Source organism: Vanellus vanellus (genome assembly GCF_965231255.1).
Source record: "Vanellus vanellus genome assembly, chromosome: 28".
Lineage (NCBI taxonomy): Eukaryota > Metazoa > Chordata > Aves > Charadriiformes > Charadriidae > Vanellus > Vanellus vanellus.
The window spans coordinates 2531855-2551125 of NC_138933.1; the positions used below are offsets into that span (position 1 = coordinate 2531855).

General features: G+C 62.1%; 1 protein-coding gene across 2 annotated transcripts; it reads right to left on the reverse strand.

Annotated features, from left to right (window-relative positions):
* Window positions 1-53: 53 nt before the first annotated feature.
* NDUFA4L2 (NDUFA4 mitochondrial complex associated like 2) lies at window positions 54-6517 on the reverse strand. 2 transcript variants are annotated; one of them, XR_014270109.1, is made up of 4 exons: window positions 6429-6517; window positions 2406-2494; window positions 559-1452; window positions 54-318 (listed from the first exon to the last, which is right to left on the reverse strand). XR_014270109.1 is itself a non-coding variant. In XM_082496374.1 (4 exons), the coding sequence occupies exons 1-4, from the start codon at window positions 6483-6485 to the stop codon at window positions 262-264; spliced, it is 264 nt and encodes an 87-aa protein (XP_082352500.1). In that variant the 5' UTR covers window positions 6486-6517; the 3' UTR covers window positions 54-261. The 2 variants fall into 2 exon arrangements, 1 of the variants encoding a protein (XP_082352500.1); XM_082496374.1 differs by having other exon boundaries at window positions 559-619.
* Window positions 6518-19271: the final 12754 nt, after the last annotated feature.

The window sequence follows — 19271 nt, forward strand, 5'->3', positions numbered from 1 at the left end:
ATTTTCCTACAAGTTTAATACAGGCGAGACGTGATGGTGAGCAGCGTGCCCAGGGTGGTGACCATTACATTGCTCCTGGAGTGATGTAGTTTATTGGGGGGGGTGGCCCCATGGTTTGGGGCACTGAAGAAGCAGTCAGGGACCTGTCACGGAGCCGTGGGGCAGGCAAAGGCCGGTGGGGGCTGTGGTGGTGCTGCCGGGGGGGGTGGGGGTGGCCATGCTCCCCTCTGCCCCAGCATGGCGGCGCATCCCCAGGGCAGCTCAGAAACTGGGGCGTTCCTTCTTAAGGCTCTTGTAGTCGGTCGAAACTGCCAGAAACTGGTGAAGGGAGGGACATGAGAGGGGGTTGCATGCCCCACGGCTGTCACTGCAGCCGGGCCTCAGCTATGGGGTGGGGGGCAGTGCTCCCCTCCCCAGATCTGAGCACAAGGAGCTGGAGGGCTCCCGCAGCTCTGCCCCATGGCCAACGACGCCTCTCCCCCTTCCCCAAGGAAAACACTGTGTCTTGGCCTCCCCCCCTCCCCAGAGCACCAGCCCTCCAGTTCACCCAGTGCTCACTTTATACTGGTCTGTGGGGCTCAGCTTATTCCAGGGTTCAGGATTATTTTTCCGATCCCAGCTGCAAGGAGTGATGAGGCCATCAGCACCTGTAAGGAGGATGGGGAAAACAACAGACACCCCCCCCCCCCCCCCATTTTACCCCACTAGTGTCCCCAGTCCTGGCGCTCCGCCAAAGTAATCCCCGATGCCATTGTAGCCACGCTTCCCAGTTCAGCTGTGGTTGGGGGGCTCTGAGCGGGTCCCTCCAGCCCCCACAGGGTGAAGGGATGGGGTGGGGGCCAGGTGGGCTCCCTGGGGGCCTGCTTCCGGAGCCCCCATGCCTGGGGTTGTGCCATGGCCATGGACTGACTCACCCAAACCACAGCCTGGCTGCCGCCCTGGCACATGTTTGGCCTGCAAGCGGCGGCACCGGCTGTACATGCAGGGGTGCACGTATGCCCCCCCGCCCCCAGCCAACACCTCTGCAGGCACTGCCCTGCTGCACCCCCATCGGGGGGGGGGGGGGGGGGGGAGGGGCTTCTCCCATGCGCCCCCTGCAGCCTTCACTCCCTGTTTGGGGGGGGGGGTGAGCTGCTGCCTGCCCTGTCGTGCAAGCCCACTGTGAGCAAGCAGGGACATGGCAGCTGAGTGCAGCACTTGTGCACATGCCACGCTTATGAGCGTGCAAGCCAAGCGCACGGGGCGGCTGGTGCTGGTCAGCTGAAGCCTTCCCAAAGAGGACACGTCCCATCCTGTCCCCGGAGGGGTTGTGGAAGGCCAGTGAAGCCGTGGGACGGGTCCCCAGAGAGAGCAGCTCACGTCTGCCCCTCTCCCATCCCCCTGCAATCCGCTGGTGTCGGCCAAGAGCAGAATTTTCCATCTGGGAAGATGCACGTGCGTGTCTGTGCGTGCCTGTTGGGGGATGGAGGGGGGTGCTGTGCTGCAAATGCAGACCCCTGGAGCTGTTTAATAACATTAATGTGCTGGGGGGGTGCTGCTGTTGTTTTATCCCCCCTCATACACACACACACGCATACCCCTGCGCTTCCACCATCAAAGACAAGGTGCCTGGATCTGCTAATTGCTGAGCTAAGTACCCTGGGCAGCTGGCGTCATATTAAATCAATGAGCGTTTTACTGGGAACAAACAAATATTAGATAGGCATTAGACAGCATGGGGCTGCAGGGACTGTGGGCCACTGAGCTACAAGGGAAAAAACCCCCAGCCTCCTGTGGCACAGCATGCCGGTCTGTCCCGTGCCAATCCATCCACCCTCTATTCCTCATCAATCCATCCTCATGCCCTGTCTCCCTCTCCCTTCGCTCCCTCTCCATTCATCCTCACACACTGTTTTTATGTCTGTCCATCCCTCCCTCTCCCCATTCCTTCTCCAACCATCCATCCCACTGGTTTCCCATTCCTCTGTCAATGCAGCCCTCCCCATGCTGTCTTTCCCCCTCTCCATCAGTCACATACTGCTTTTATCTGCCTCGTCATCCGCCCATCCATCCCACACTCTCTGCCGTCCCCGTAGTCCCTGTAACCTCTCTGCATCTCTCTCCTGCCCACCTCTGGTTTCACAGCAGCTGGTGCAGCGCCTGGAGCATCGCGCCGAAGGGCCCCTTGTACCCCCACAGCCCCAGGCAAGGAGTGGGTGGATGGTGCCATAGCTTCCCTCACCCACTCCGGGCACCTCTGCACCTGTGTTTGGCCATTCCCCCCCCAGACACTGCTTGCCACGAAGGTGTCGGAGTGCATCCAGGCGCCTTGTACACCCCAGCACCCACCTGCCATAACAACCCCTTTGGCTGTGGGGGTGCAGGGCGAGAGCCCAAGGGGGGCCCAGGGGGACCCCGACCCGTACCTGACGTCCGGGCTGTACAGGGCCAACCTCAGCAAGTACAGGACAGCACTGCCCAGGCCGACACTGATGAAGCCAATGAGGGGAATGAGCTGCAGAGAGAGAGAGAGAGAGAAATGAAAAATGCCCCAATAAAATGAATATTTATCAGGCCGACTGGAGAGTGAAAGGGAGAGCTGACACACCGGGAGATTTACAGGGGAAATATGGCAGAGCAATCCTGTAGCTGGGCTGCGGTACACAGTGTAGCTGTCAGCTTGAGTGACTGAATTAAAAGAGGGAGAGAAAAATCGGCTCGTGTTAGAGAGGAATTGGATTTGGAATGAGAAATCACTTCCCCTCCACCTGCTGCTGCCCAGCACCAGCGCTGGCTGGCATGGCTGCGGGTGAGGGCCCAGGGGTCCTGTTCCTAGCATGCATGGTGCCACCGGTCAGGGGCTGAGCCTTGGCCAGCGATTCCTCCCTGAGGGATGTGGTCCCTGCCCAGCACAGGGCTGCGGCTGGAGCAGGGCTTGGTCCCAAAACCATGCTGCGCCCCTCGGGCAACCTCTCCATCCCCCCGCAGCTGCCCCCCCTGGCCCTGCACCCCTTCCGCACCATCTCCTGATGAAGCATGAGATGAGGAGGGTTCAGTTCGTCTGCCCCAGTGCCTACGGCAGGGATGGACTGGGACAAACCAGGGCCAGGTGTCACGCCGGTGGCCGAGCCTCTGGGTGCAGAGCAAGTCTTGGGGATGATGCAGCAGAGGGGGGGCACTCAGCAACCTCCCAGGAGCTGCCCCGGCCCTGCTGCAGGTCCCCTCCATGCACACAGGGGCTTTCATTGCACCTTCGCAGGGCAGCCATCTCCATCTTCTTTCGTCTCTGCTCCCCTTTCCGCTCATGCTGCTGATCCCCCAGTGCCCAGGGGGACACGGCCTCAATCGGAGCTGAGACGAGGCTGCTTTGACCTCCCCCAAATTGCTGCGGCCCCCACGCTGGGGAAGACGGTCTGAGCGTAATGAACCTTCCGCCAACCCGTGCCCCTGGGAAGGTAAACACGGCTGGCGCCTCGCAGTGCCCATTAGCGTGGAGCGGGGACCAGTGGCGCCACCAGAGCCGTGCACACCAGGCGGTCTGCATTGGCAGCGCCTGAGTGCCTGGGTTATATTTGCAGTTCTGCTTGGCAGTTTGACTCTGTGCAGCAGTCTCCAACCCCCCCTGTCGTCCCCCCCCCCAGCAACTCAGTTTCCCCACTTGGATGAGACTGGAGGGGGACGACTCTAAAACATGAGGAAAAGGGTCTGTCCAAACCCCTCTGTTCTCTGCTCTGCATGGGGAGGTGATCTTGCGGGGAAGACACACAGGCAGTCAGATGTGTGTCCCCCCCCCAGCACTCCCTGGCCATCCTTCAGTCACTGGCTGGACCCCCCCAACCCCTCCCAGTGCCGCCAGCACAACCCAGCTCCCGCTCGGCAGCACCCATGCGCAAGCCAAGCAGTGCTGCATGCTCGCACTGGCTGATCGAGCGCCTGGCAGATGCCAGCGCCGATTCAGGAGGTTAGAGGCATCAGCAGATAATGATCTTTTGTGCCGGGTGCGGCCGGGTGCCAAGAGGATCTGGCAGTAGCCACTACCCAACCGTGCTGGCTAATCAAGACAAACTCCACAGCGCCGGGAATTGCGGTGTCTGTTGGAGGAGATTCGGGGCGATGGGTTCGTCTCACCATCTGCTGCTGACACCTTCTGGGTAATTAATGCCTGGGAAGAATTAAGGGTAGGGGGAGCTGGGGGAATGGCTCATGCAGCAGGCGAGGGGCTCCGGACCTGCAGGTACAGGCAGTGGGGCCTGTGCCCCCCCAACACATGCACAAAAATAAACAAGACTTATTGAGAGCTTGACCTTCAGTGTGCGGAGATTTAAAACATTGCCTGTGTGTGTGCAGTCTTTGCCCTTTAACCCCGACTGTGGGGACCTGTTGGGAGCGCGGCAGTCAGTGCTGTGCTGCCCAGGACCCCCATCTCTGCTGGCAGTGGGGCTGAGCCCCCTGGCCGGGCATGGACGGTCCCTGCCGCAGCCCCTGCCACCGCCCAGCGCTTCCAAATGATCCAGCAGTGAGCCGGAGCCGTCTCTGCCAGAGTGGGGCCTCTTCCTACTGCTCTGGATACAAAAATAGCAGGAGGGAGAAAACCAAAGTGAAGGTGTTGGGGGAGGCGGGGGGCCCGTGCCTGGACAGGGAGGGACGAGTGTCTCATGCCACGGCATGGTTGAGCATCCCCTCCCGCAGCAGGACCGTGCGCTGGGGTGAGTGAATGGTGGGACACGGTGCTGGGCTCTGCGGGGTGCCTGAAAGGCACCTGCTGCACCATGCAGCCCCCGGACCTCCACGCCACACAGGTTCTTGTCCTGCACTTCACTGCCGTGATGCTCCACGGGCAAGTGTGGGACATTAATCACTGCCAGGTGGGCAGGCAGCCGGGCTGCTGCGGTGGGAGAGCCTATTGCCAGGTGAAAGTGCTGATGTACCTGCCTGGCATGAGCTGCAGCTGATCACATGTAATGGATGACACATCAAAAATTGCCCCAGCAACCTCTACCGGCACTAATCCTGCTTAAACCATGCTGGGTGCATTTCAGGCACTGCACATACAGGTACCTAGCACCACCAGCCCCCGCTTACGTATTACTGTTTGAGGGCCTCTCTGTGTCCCTCGAGTCACACACAGTTTTCTGTTTGACAGCAGGGGAAACCATGGTGGGCATGAACAGAAAACCCCCAAATCCGCCCCATTCTGCACACAGAAATGCGCAGCAGTGCCATGAAGACCATGCAGGAGCGCGGGCCCCTGCTGTCCATCCCTCTGCTCTCACCGAGGATGTGAAAAGCACCCCGGTGACCTTGGTGCCGGCAGCACGCAGGCACCCGCCTTCCTCTGGAAGAGCCTGATCATGCTCCAGCCCCGTGCTCCCTTCCGCTCCCGAGAGCCAGGCGTCCCGACGCTCAGCTATGGCTCATCATCCTTTCCAGCCTGGCTACTCTACCCTCCCCAAACCCAACTGCCAACAGCTTACGTGACTTTCAGCCCAGCGCCTGCAGCTCATTAACCCTCCCCAGGCCACCAGCCCTTGCCAGGTCCCCGGCGAGCGCAGCAGGCAGCAGGGACAGGTGAGGGGGGGCTGGGGGCCCTCTGACCCTCTGGGGTCCAGCTCCCTGCTGCGGGAGGGGATCCAGCCCCACAGCAGGAGATGCATGTCCTGGCAGAGTGGGGATGCTCGCCCGGCTGCTGCCATCTTGGAAGGTCCGTGGGTTATGAGGATTCAGACATCTCCGTACACAAACCCCTCAGCTTGAAATTTTGACGGCAGAGGAACGATCTGAGCTGAAGGGACAGGAACGGGCGCTTCCAACCTAGGGCTGCTAGGGCGAGTGGGGAGGGGGCTTTCTTTCCATTCCCACTCCCCCCAAAGATGCCCCTGGAGCAGAGTGTAGCCAAGGGGAGGACATGGAGCAGCACCGTTCACCCGGGGAGCTGCCAGCATTGCACGCCTGCCAGGGCCAGTGAGCATGGGCACGAGTCGACGTGTCTGAAGCCCAGCTCCGTGACAGCACGGGACAGGCAGCGCAGGGTGGTCCCACCTCTCCTCAGTAGAGGCAGACTGGGGACCACTGGAACCACCCGGCTTCCCTGGAGGATGCTCTGAGAGCCAGGAGGACAGCGTGAAGGGGATGCTGGCAGGGGACAGCCTGGGAAGGCACAGGGAGGGCAGAGGAGCTGCACTGGGGTGCTGAGAAGGGGTTTGGGGAGTGGGAGGAAGAGGGGGTTGGCAAAGGGTGCAAAGGGCAGGAGGAACGGGGAGCCGGAAGGAGGGAGAAGGGTGTGGGGAAGCGCAGGGTCCCTGAGGCACAAGGCAAGAGAAGGGCAAGGATGAGCCTGGAGGGATGGGGGGTGTGAGGGGGGTCCCTGGGAGGAGGAGGGGGGCAGAGGGATGCAGAGGGATGGGGGGATGGGGGACGTCCGTGGAGGGAGAGGGTGTGGGGTGACTCACTCCGGGGTGCCGCTTGACATGCCGGCAGAACATGCTTCCGAGGAGGGGGCCCTTCATGGCGAGGGTGTGGGGAAGATCCGGCTGCGATGGCAGGTTCCCGAGTGCTGTCGGAGGCCGGAGGGTGGGCAGGAGACTCGAGGGAGGCGTCTGCAGCAGGGCTGGGAGGGACGGGGCGGGTCGAGATGGGACAGGGATCCCAGCCCAGGGACACTGCTGGAAGGGGCAAGTGAGGCTGAGGATCAGGTCCTGAGCCCTGGTAGTGCTCTGCCCCTTCCAGCCTCTCCCATAGTGAGCCTGGTGACTGGGTTAACCACAAACTTTGGGGTCAGAGGTTCCTGCGTGCTGCTGCACTTCAGACTGCATTTGTGCCTCAGTTTCCCTCTCTGTACAAGGGGACAGCCCCTTCCCTCCATGTGCAAACCCTTCCTGGGTAGCTCCGCACCTTCCTGCCAGGGTGAATGATGAGTCGTGCGATTTGTTATGACAACTTCGCCGATGTTTGCTGCCTCCCCTCAGCATCCCCCCCCCCCTTTATGATAAATGACATAACAACCAATTTACATTTAGCAATGCAAATCTCCCTGGCAGTAACAGATGCTGCTGTGCATATGGAAACCAGCTATTTGTATCCACTGGCTTTTAACAAAGGACTGGGGAGATGGACAGAGCGGGCAGCCAAAAGCAGCAGGCTGGAACTGGCAAGGACTGGGCCCCCTGACCCTTAGCTGGGGATGGGCTGGTCATGCTCTAGCAGTGGTAAGAAACTGTGTCTGGGGGACAGAGCATGGCGAGGTGGCACATGATGGTGGCAGTGTCACACACTTGACAGGCACAGGCAAGTCCCTGTCTTGTGCCCCTTCCGCTGAGGGCTCCCAGCCAGAAGCCAGTGCCCCCCAGTAGACCAGTCTTTGCTCACGTGTGTGCAGGTAGACAACATACACGCTGACACAGCAGCAGGCACGCGCACGTGAACACTCCTACACATATCTGCACGCATACAGGAGCTCGGGCAATTCTTTTCACTGCTGATTTGTAAACCCCCCACTTTGAAGCTTTGGCTTGGAGCACCCCGGCGATTCTCCCCTCTCCCACACGTGCCCACAGCCCCACTGCTGCCCCTCCTCCGCCCCCAGCCCAACAGTCCACACCAGTCTGGGCTCCCCCCCATCTCAGCACCCTCCGCACAGCGCAGCCCTGTCGGTGTCGCTCCGTCCAAACCTCATTTCTTTCAGCAAAGTATAAAAGGACAAAGGGGAGAAACTTCTCTGGAGAGTGTGGAAACAAGACCTGAATTGCAGCCAGCAGTGCCATGTTGAGGCTTTTGTTGATATAATTAGAGTTTTGAAATGGGATTGATTAAGTGCCACTCCCCAAGACAGAGTGCATCCTGCCCTCAGCACAGGCACGCGCATGTCCTTCGCTGCCTTCCTCTGCCAACGGCTGCTGCAGCACAGGGACAGTAGTGCAGCGTATGGGGAGAGGGTGTGTGCAATCAGGTCACAGCAGCGGTGTGTGAGAGGGGTCCATGGAGCACGTGCACATGGTGTAAGTGGTGGGACTCATGTGCAGCACCATATCCCCTTCAGAGCACAGCACCGAAGTGCTGAGCAGGGATCCTAAGAGGGTGTCCAACAGCATGAGGAGCCCAAGACATCTGGGGGATCCCGGTCCCATCACAGTCGGGTCTGCTTTGGGGCACCCAGCATCTCCCCACCCTGCCCAGTGCAGCCTCAGCTCCCTGCGAACAAGCCCAGGGCTTCTCCTGGAGACGCAGCGGGATTCCCTGCCCACAAAGCCCAGCTGCCTCCACGCTCATTAATGATTGTAATTAAGAGACAGTTTAATTCTGTGCCGTGCTTCCCTCTCCCGCAGTGATTACTGCGCGTGCCTTGCTGCTCTTGGGTTGGTGGCCCGCAGCCCTGCGGGAGCGGGCGTTGAGGGTCTCAGCCCCGCAGAGTGCTGGGGAGGGCTCCTGAGTGCTCACCCCTCCCTGGCCCCCACGGGACACGCGATAAACGCCAGCAAATAGACACGGCTGGAGCTTCTTCTCTTTCATGGCTGCCCCTGCCTGGCACCATGTGGAGCTGATGGGCCAGCGCTTTTGGGGAAGAACACCACAGCCCACAAATAACTCCTCGGGACCTCAGCAGCTGACCACAGGAAGGGTTCACGTGCATGGGCACACACCTGCAAATGCAGCACAACACGTACGCGTACATCTCGGCAGCTCTGCGCTCACACACACACACATGCATGGACACCTGCACACACATGCACACCCTCCCCAACAGATGTGCATGGGCACATACACACCTTTACATGCAGACATATGCTTGCACACGTGCGTACATGCAAACATGCATGGCTAGGTGCACACTCACACATCTGCTGGTGCCATCCCTGGCCCCATACAAGGGTTATGGGGCACTGCTCCCGCAGGGTGGGGAGCTGAAAAGACAAATTGGGGGGGGTGGGGTGGGCTAGAGAGAGCCACTGGGCCCCGGTGTCTCCGCTCGCAGCTGCTGTGGCGGGTTATTTTACAACCACTCCAAAAATATTATTCAAGATGAAGGAGAATCACGGCTGCTGCGAGCAAGCGCAGGGCCGTCGCGGGGAATTTATCATTCCGAATTGGGTGCCCCCCCCCGCAATGCCGTGGTGATGAAGTGCTTCATTAATGGGAGATGCTGCAGCTTGGGGCTGAACGTGCCTGCACCTGAGCATGCCGCTTCCTCTGGCTCCCCATCTTGGCGCTCAGCCCCCCTGTCCCCACACCTCCCCCCAGCCCCACAGGCCACTGCCCCACAGCTCACAGCTTCCCCACAGCCCCCCTGGCCCCACAGCTGGCACCCACTGCTTGCACCCCCCAGCCCTGGGAGGAGCCACCCCAAACCCTCCCTTGATGGTGACACAGAGTCATCCCTCGCTGCTAAGGGGGACCTTTCCCTCGTTAAGGCTCTGCTCATGCCGGAACTGTAAATCTCACTGGCTTTTGGCGGGGCGCAATGGAAACCATCATAAAAAATTCATACCAACTAAAGCAAACAAACAGTAAACAAACAGCCAATAATTAAATGGTGAATTAACGGGATATATTTCATAGCCCCACAGAGCCACGCTGCGGGACGAGCCCCAGCACAGGGAGAAGGGGATGGATCCTGGGGGGAAGCAGCCCCTCCCGGGGACAGAACGGCGTTCCTGGCTCTGCTGGATGGACCCCTCGCCCGGGACCCCTTGCCCAGGCCCCAGCACAGCCACACCAGGGGGCACAAGTGGCCCTGCAGTGGCCGGTGAGGCTGGGCAGCACTACAGCTCCGTGAAGGCCATCACACGCCAGCACTACCACGACATGTCGTGATGACTTGCACAGCCAGATAACGGTGCAGCAACCACAGCCGTTCCTGCCTGCCAGAGTGCCATGTGCGCACAGCACTGGGATTGTCCCACATCCCCTCACTTTGAGCTTGCGTGTGAGGTCATGCCTAGCCTATTACATCACTGAACTCTATGACATCACAATGCCCTCCTTGCTCCTGCCCTGGCCATAACGTGCCTCTGAGCCATCTGCCTACCAGCACCCAGGGAGGGGCTGGCGCTGGCACCATCCATCATGCAGCACGGGCACACATCATTTGTAACTGGCACCTTCATTTAAAGGCCTATTATCATCCTAATTCCCCCCATTAATCACGGGGTGCTGTGTGATGAGCACCAGGAGAGCCTGCCTGTGACCCACAACTGCTGTAGGATGGGGGACAGCACCAGCCTCATACCCCGAGACTGTGACACCCCTGACTAATGCTGCAAAAGGTGGATGAGCTGATGCCCTTCGTTGTCCCCTGCCAGCTCAGGGAGACAGCACCCCAGAGCAGGGAAGGACCTGCACTCCGGTGGCCTCTCCTGGTCCCAGAGCCAACAGCCCAGGGAGCAAGAAGGGGGGGATGACCCCCACCACAGTCCCACGACTGCAGAGGACAGTGGCCGTGGGACAGGAGCCCTTTGGGGGTCAAGGGTCAGGGGGTGGGGGCGTCAGCTCCTCCATGGCTGTGTCACACCAGGAGGCATTTCCTGGAACTGACCCCGCAATTAACTACCGACTTGGCCCCATCCTGCAATATTGATTTTTTTTTTTTTTCCATAATTCTCTGAAGAAAAGCCCAAGCCCAGAGCTGTGATTTCCAAAGCCGGTTTTATAAATAACCGGGGTCACCAGCTGCCAATTGCTGTAATGCTGCCTTGATACAATTTAATAAACATAATAGCCTCTTCCTTCATTGTGACAAAGACACTGGTGAGGACGGAGCCGCACCGAGCTGAGGAACACACGGCTGAGACACGGGCGCACATGGCTGAGACGCACACATGGCCGAGACATGCACACACACGGCTCAGACACGCATGCACGTGGCTGAGACGTGCAAGCTTGCGCGTGGTACACACGTGTACAGGCTGAGACATGCACACACACGGCTGACGCACACAGCTGAGACGCACACACGTCTGAAACATGCAAAGCACATGGCTGAGATGTGTGCACACAGCTGAGATGATGCACACACATCTGAGATGTGTGCAGGTCTGAGACACGCACAGCTGAGAAACACGTGCACACAGCTGAGACATGCAAGCACACGTCTGACACACACGTCTGAAACATGCGTGCAGAAGTCTGAGACATGCAAGCATGTCTGACACACATGCGCCTGAGACATGCATGCACATGGCAGAGGCACACACGGGGACAGCAGGACGCGTCCCTGTGGGGGACACGCTGCGCCCACCGCCACCCACAGACTCGTTCCGTCCCCGCGCGTGCGAAGGCGCGTGCCCGTGGACCGGCACACCCCCCCCCACACACACACCAGGCACACGTGTGCGCGCGCACGCTGTCCCGCGTGGGGCCGCCCCGCGCCCTCGGGAGTCCTGCGGCGCCCTCGCGTGGCCGCGGCGAGAGTCGGGCCGGCGGGGACCGGGACCGGGATCGGGCTGTCCCCGCTGCTCGGGCCTGTCCCGGCAGCCGCCGTGTGCCGCCGAAGAGCCCACGGGACGCGGACGGGGGGACAGCGGGGAACGCGGACCCTCCTGCAGAGACAGCCCCCGTAGGACCGCCCGCAGAGCCGCTGTGGTCCCACTCCGGGGACACAGCCCAGAGCAGGGCCGAGGACCCCAGCCCCAAACGGACCCCGACCCGCCAGGGGGGCACTCGAGGGCCCAGGCGCCCTGTGGTTCCTGACACGGAGTGGGGGGTTTCTGGGCTGCACCACAAGCAGGTCCATGCCTCGTCTCCTGTGTCCCGGCAGCCATCCCCTCTCCACCTCCCCACCTCCCACCCCCAGACCTGCTGACTGATGCCAGAGACTCCAAAATCAATTCCCATCCCCGCCAGGACACGGCGAGAAGGCGACAAATCACGGCTGCTGCTCCGCAGCCCCAGCGCCTCATTTTTCTTGCTGAACTCTATAATAAGAAATCAATGGCAGATGCTGCACTCCTGATGCATCTCCCCTGGGACAGGCGGTGGCAGGTTCTCCTGCCACCCCACACCGCCCCCAACTCTCGGGTCCCCCTCGCTAGGCCCAGCTCTGCCAGGGCCCACAGTGCAGGGCAGCCCCCCGCTCACCTGCAGACCCTGCCACTCCCCAAATACCCCCCACTTCATGCACCCCACACTGTGGGTATGCTCAGCCCCACAGCGTCACACGGAGCTGTACCGATTCCCACCCATGGCCCAGAGCCCTGAGTGCCCCCACCAGCGCAACTGGCAGGTCCACCCTGTCCTGGGTGTCCCCGTCCACCTCTGAGGCCCCTGTGGGGTCCGGGGAGCCCAAACAGGTCCCCACAATGTCGGCAGGGGGGGACAAACCCATCAGTGAGCAGAGCGCATCAGGAAGGCATCTGCAGGTTCTTTGCCTACACCTGCAGCACCAAAAGGATGGGGCAGGGGGGTGGGGGTGGGAAGGACCTCTGCATCCTGTGGGCACAGATTTGGGGGGGGCACGGAGCTGCTGTCACGCGGCAGCTCCAGCAGCTGCAGAAGGGCCTGGGCTGGGGAGAGCCGCTCCAATTAGCTGTAATCGCGCTTCCCCGCGGTGCCTGACACCGAAAAACCTACATAATTACCAGCAGCGACAGGGAAGGCAGGACCAGGCGTTCGTGCTTAATTGAGTGTTTACAGCCCAGTGAGGGGTGGGGGGGCAATAACAGCGCCATAGAAAAGCAACCCGCCCCCCCCCCGGGCAGCCAGAGGAGACACGGAGGGAAGGGAGAGAGTGCAGCCACATCCCTTTGCAGCAGCGTTTGCTCTGTCCTCTCACCCCTCCCTGGGGCGTCCCCGTCCCTGTCCCCAGGTAGACAGGACAGGTAGCCCCCGCCACTGCCACTGCCACCACCAGCAGCCCTTGGGCTCGTGGTTGACTTGCAAATGCAGCCGCAGGAGCTGGAGGTCTTGCTCCTGTCAGCCAGGCTGAAATCCCCAAGGCCTGCTGGGTGGGTCACCCTGTCCAGACGCACCCCAGAGGCAGTGATAGGACATGGGGACACACCTGCACAAGGTCTGGGGTTTTGGGGCTGGAAGGGTCACACCAAGGAGGGGCAACCTCTGAAGACATGATGGGCACCAGACCCCATCCTGTGGCCAACACCAACCTGCCCACACTGTGCCACCCACACTGTGCCCTGGCAGACAAAGCTCCTGCCCAGCTGTTTTCTTCTTGTTAATTTTTCATGAGCGTGATGATAATTCTGCTCACCGCGTTGCCACGGACGCCATAACAATGAGCCACAGTGGTACCCCTGGGCCAGGCAGCACCAGCGTCGGGAGACAGCCGGGGCCAGAGGTCTCCAAAGGGGGCACAGTCAGGGCTCTCCCCGCTGCGCCCACTCCCTGGTGGCCCCCCACTGCCAGAACGAGAATGTACTCCTGCATGGCACGCATGAGGTGGGCACACACATGTCAACATGCATGGGAGGACGCACAGGAGAGGGTTGCAGGGACGCACACAGAGACGTGTGTGGGAACACTGGCACCACAGTATGTGCTGGGATGGGGCAACTGGGTCAGAAAAGTGCTGTTTTCTGTACCCTGCAACTAGGGGCAGCTGGGAGATGGGGTGGGGCGAGTGGGGGGCACCAATGTCCCCCTGCAACCCAGGAAGGGTGGTTGGGCAGAGCCCAGGCATCCAAGCCCAGTCCTGGTGGATGCTCGTCGGCAGCCCTGCGGTTGTATGGCGGTGCTGAGCAAGGGGGATCCACAGTAGGGCTTGGGAGGGAGGCAGACAGCTCTCTGCCACACCAAGTCCTTCCCGCCTGCATGTCTGCCACTTGCTGATGTGCCCAACTAGAATCACTAATTCCAGTAAACCCAGGCTAGATTAATTTTCATTTCCCCATGCAAATCAGTGCTAATTAGGATGGATTTAGTTCACATCACAGGGGCTGTGGGGACAGACGCTGCACACGGCCGTCACTCCCCAGCCAGGCTTTGGGGTGTTTCATCCTCGGTTAATGATTTGGGAGGGTGGACCCCACAGTCTGGAGGTCAGGAGCCAGAGTGGGGGCAGCAGGTAGAGCAGGGATTGCTCCAAAACGCCCGGTCCCTCTGACCATGCTCAGCCCCTGCACAGGATCCCTGTGCGGGCCAGCATCCCTCCCCCACCACCCCCCCCGGAGCCAAATCTGCCTCTCACCAGCTCCCCCCCCCCAGGAGCTTATTGCTGCCCCTGATTAATGCCCGTGTGGGATATTACTGGAGCACAGAGGTACTGAGCAAAGCTGATGGGGCAAACACGGGTGCCAGGCAGAGGGAGGGGACCTCGCCACTCAGGGACTCGGGCTCATCAGGGGCCAGAGCTGGAGCGAGGACGCTTTGCATGGCTCCAAGCGCAACAGTGACAGGCGGTGACAGGGGATCCTTGGGGTCCCCACTTCACCAGCAGCCTTTTAAATGCAGATGGAGGTCTGGCGTAGAGCCAGAGCTGCCTTGTGCTGGGGATCGGGTGATGTCCCTGCACTGGCCCGGCTAGGACAGACCAGCAGCACCCAGCAGGATGCGACCGCCCCCAGACACCTGGGGGTCTGCCCTGCTCTCAGTGGGGCAGGTGACAGCACAGCTAACCCTCCCCCCCCCCGCTCTTTCAGATTCTGCCTGTGCCTCCTGCCTTGCCAAATATTTAACTAATTAACGCTGCCCGCAGGCTCCTGTTTACGCAGTTTGTTGTTGAGCCGAGAAAGACTCGCGGCTGCCTCAGAGCAGAGACGGTGCAAACTGCAAACGGGACCCCCAGGCACAAAGCTCAGCGCCCCCCCCCAGCAGGGCTGGGGCACCTGGGCTGTCCCCACTGCTGCCTGTAGCACGTGGCTGAGCCCCTCCATGGCACTGGCACCCTGTGCACCCCCCCCCATGGCCAGCACTGCACAGCCCACAGCTGAGCCCAGCCCCGTCCCACCGAGCGCCGTGCCACCCCCAGCACCCAGGACATGGGCACACTGCATAGCCAGTGCCTTCCCCCTGGGAGAACCCCCCCCACTCCATCCTCTGCGGGTGGGACAGCCACCATCATCCTCCCCCTGTGCCATGCACCCACACCCTGGCTGCAGCCCCCTTTGCCCTCGCTCTGCTGCCCCTGAAATCTGCCTTTCCTGGTGCCTCTCGCTCCCACCCCACAGCCCACGGCCCCCAAACTCCTCTGCACCCCCAAGCATCCCTGAGCAACGCTATCCCTCCCCTGTAGTGCTGGAGGCTGGGGCAGCCCAGAGCAAGGGCGGGGGGGGAGCATTGCTCAGCTGCACCCCACAGCCCCCTCTTTACTCCCTGAGTGGGGCATTCACATCACTGGAGGGCCAGGAGCCCCTGTGCCCATCCCTGAGTGGGGGAAGACAACGCGAACGGCCCCAGTGCGGTTCCCCATCTCCACCGGGTGCAACCTGGATGTGGGGGCAGCTCCCACAGCCGGACGCTGGTCCCATTGGCTCTTGCCCAGCGGGCAGAGGTGCCAGAGCTGGACCGCCCCCCCGCTGCACCTAGGGGCAGAGGGGAGTCGGGCTGAGCTGGGGGCTCTGGAGGGCACCACACTATGCTATGCCATGGGGGACCACGCAGGGGTCTGTGCGGGCTGTGAGGCCAGAGGCAGCGTGACAAACAGCCAGAGGCAGTGCCTGCCTCTTGCCCTCATTAAATCCCCCCTAACGAGCTCAGCACTGAGCCCTGGGGCCCAGCTGGACCTGGAGCTGGTCATTACTGCTGTCAAGGATCTGTCAAAGTGGGAGATGTGTGTGTGACCCCCCCCTGCAAATACACAGCACAGCCAATGGGGCCACACTGGTGGGGGGCAGGACGGAGCTGGGGACACCCGCCCCCAGACCTTTCCAGTTCCCCTTGGGCCCTTCCCTCTGAGCCAAGCGGGAAGATAAGTGTGCCCCCCCTCTGGTGCCCCCCTCTCATTGCCCACACAGCTGCTTGGGGATGGGCTGAGACTCAGGATGCAGGGAGCTGTGTGGGGTCCCTGGGGCTCCTCCAGTGGCACCGCTGGGGCCAAAGGCAGAGTGGGGAAGGAGGAAAGGCACGCAAGGAGAGAGCAGAGGCAGACCTGAGCAGAGTGGGCCGGGGGGGACAACGACAGTGGGGCGCTGATGCAGGGTGCAAGGCTGCTCCGGATGGGAGGGCAGGGCTGTGGGACAGGACTGCTGCCCAGCCCCGGATTCCCCCCTCGAACCTCCTCTCCCAGGACCTGCCGGGAGCAGGAGAGATGGAGAAGGATGATGAGCACAACCCACCCCACTCCCCGCTCGCATCCCCGAGCAGAGCTGCTCCTTCCTGGGAGCACCCTGGCACAGATAAGGAGCCCTGGTGATCCCCAGGGCACGTTTAATCTGGGACAGGACAGTTATTGGATAAATACCATGAATATGTAAATTGCATTTATGCTGATTTATGGCTGGGGGGGGCAGGTGGTGGGGGGAGGTGGTTTAGTTTAGCTTAATGCATTTATTTCCCTGCCTCGAGATGGAGAACAGTCTCTGAGCGCTGCATCTGCCAAGCCAGAGGAGATGATTCAGGCAGAGCCATGCAGACAGGCACACCCCAGGGCCAGGCTGGATGTGAGGGACCCCCCTGTGGGGACACGGGGTGGACAGGCCATGGGGTGCAGCACCACAACACCTCCACCTCCCACTGCACTCCCTGGGGCTCACTGTCCCCAGAAGGGCTGCGCAGGACGTAGGTGCCCCCATCCCCTCCATGCCAGTGCTACTCTCCTGGGATGATGTATGGATCCGGCACAAGATCAGTGGTATTTCAATTAATTTTTGGGCCTCGCAAAGACTCCTGACCTTTCACAGAGAAATTGAGACGATTAATCTGGCAGGTCAGGGTGGCTCCTCTACCCTGACACTATGTGTTACATGGGGTGGGTGGCAGACCCCTCGCATAAACCAGTTGCAGAGGATTTAGCAGTGAGATGCTGAGCGTCCCCACACCAGCAGAGTCACAGCCCCTCTCTGTACACAGCTGGGGCACAAACAGGCTGTGGGAACCAGGGACAGGAAAAACACGAGCAAGACCAAACCGCAAACTTCTGCTGAGCAGCCGTACACCAGGTGGGTGCACATCATGGTGCCCCTGGGTGATGTGCAGCATGTGTCCCCCGTGGCTGTACGGTCACAGGAAGGCTGTGGCACTCTCAGTCCATTGCCCATCAGGTGCATATGACTCTCCCCACCTCTGCTTCCCCCCCACAGCTGCCTTCCCCGGGGAAGGAGGAGGGCAGCGGGGGTGTAGGCTGCAGTCCACCGGAGAGGCGGTGAGGGGCACGCAGGACGCGCACGGTGGAGCTGGGAGGAGGGAAGGGATTCACCTCTTAATTTCCTATTAACTGCTGATCAATCCAATTAGATCCTGCATGTAATGATGGCCATCTGCTTGGTAGGGCTGGGCCCCAGCAGTGCCCCCCCCCCCCCCCCAAAGCATGTGCTATCCTGTGCAGTCTGTGCGTGCTGGCAGGGAAGGGGTCCGGGGATGGGGAGGCTGATAAAAGGGGTTTTACCCAATTTTCCAGATGACGCTAATTAAGTTGCTCTCTTCAACTGTTAAATTAGCTGGAGCCCTCCCCCCTTCCCTGGGTGGTTCCCCCCTTCCCCTCCCTGCTTCTCAGATGCAGCAAATCAGCTTCCAGCCCCCCCGCAGGGCTTTGCAAGTAAATAAATAGACAGTCCCAGTAAAATTAACCATATGAGGAGCTGCAAATGAGGTGGAAAATTTTAATGGTTCGCATTTAAAAGCTGTCTGACAGGAGGTAAGGACATGAGTGAGCAGGGAGGAAACAGTCCTGGGAGTCGTGTGTTGCCCCCTCCCCCCTCAAGGACCCTCACACCCCCAATTTCCATTATCCTCCCGTTCCCTGGAGCAGCGAATCTCCCAGCTGGTCCGTGACATGCGGGCACCGGGGGAGGACCTCCCACGCGGGGACGAGGCAGCTGCCGCCGTGCCCCTCTCCAGCAGCACCCCTGGGACATCTCCGGGGCCGGGACCCCCCGCACGCCTCGGGCCCGCGCGGCGCCCCAGAGGTTAACGTGGGCCGAGCGGCCCGGGACTGGCCAGTGGCCACGAACTCCCCGGGCGGCAGGCGGCCAGCCGCGGGGTAAGTGGAGGCTGGCGGGAGAAGCGGGGACCCCTCCCCAGGCCCCTGCCGGTTGCCTCCCCGGGGCGGGGCTATGGGACCGGCAGCACCACGACACCCTCCCGGGGGGGTGGGCTCGGGGAGCTGCTTTGCCCCGGAACGCCCTCGTACCTGCCCCCCCCCCCCCCCCCCCCCCCCCCCAGCGCGGGCGGTGGCGGCGGGTGACACAGACGGGTCTCCCCCCACGGGCGGCCCTGCCTGCAGGGCCAGCAGCCGCCCCCGGGTGGCAGTGGGGGACAGGCGGCGACTCCCGGCCGCGCGGGGGTCCTCGCACCGGGGGTGGCGGGAGAGGGTAGGTGGGGGGTGCCCCCCCGCATGGAGTGGGGGCTGCTCTGCGAGGCGTCCGCCAGGGGGCGCCGCGGCTCCCCTCCGCGGCTCATTTGCCTATCTTTGCATACGACGGCGCCGCAAGGCGCGTCAACAGCGCCCCCCCTCCCCCGGCGGCCGCCGCCACCCGAGCGTAGCGAGCCCCGCCCGGCCCGTTCCGGGGGGTTCCGCGACGATGGCGGCCTCGCTGCGGGGGCCGCCGTTACCGGGCCGGGCCGGGCCGGGCCGTCCCGCGGCTACCCGTCGCCAAGGCGACAGGCGGCGCGCCGCACCGGACCCCGTCGCCGTGGTTACCGCCTTGCCAGCCCCCGCGGCCCCGCTTCCGGCCCGTCTCCGTGGTTACCGCCGGCGTCACGGTTCCAGGACGTCACGGCCGACCCGCGCAGCCGCCTCCGCCGGGCCGTGTTCCCCCCCCCCCCCGCCCCGGCCCGAGCCCCCGCCGCGCCGCCCGCCCGGGCACCTGTTCGCGGCCGGGCGCTCGACCCCGCGTTCCAAGGGCTCGCCCTGTCCCCGCGCCCCGTCACCTGTCGCCCGCGGCCCCTATTCGGGCCCCGCCGGGCCCCGCGCCAGCGCTCGGCCCTGCCGGGCGGCCAGCGCAGAGAGAGGGGAGGACGCAGCCCCCCCCCCCCCCCCGGGGATGCGGAACGGGGGAACGGTGGGGTGGGGGTGTCGTGTTCCCCTCCCTTGACGGCGCTTGTCCCCGGGCTGTGCGGCTGCTCGGAGCAGCCTTCGGCTGTGGGGGCCCCATGCGGGGTGCCATGTTGGGGTGGTGGTGGGGAGCGTACAAGCACCGGTGGGTGCTGCACAGGGTGTTGGAAAGCGCCAGTGCAGACCCCCGGCCCGG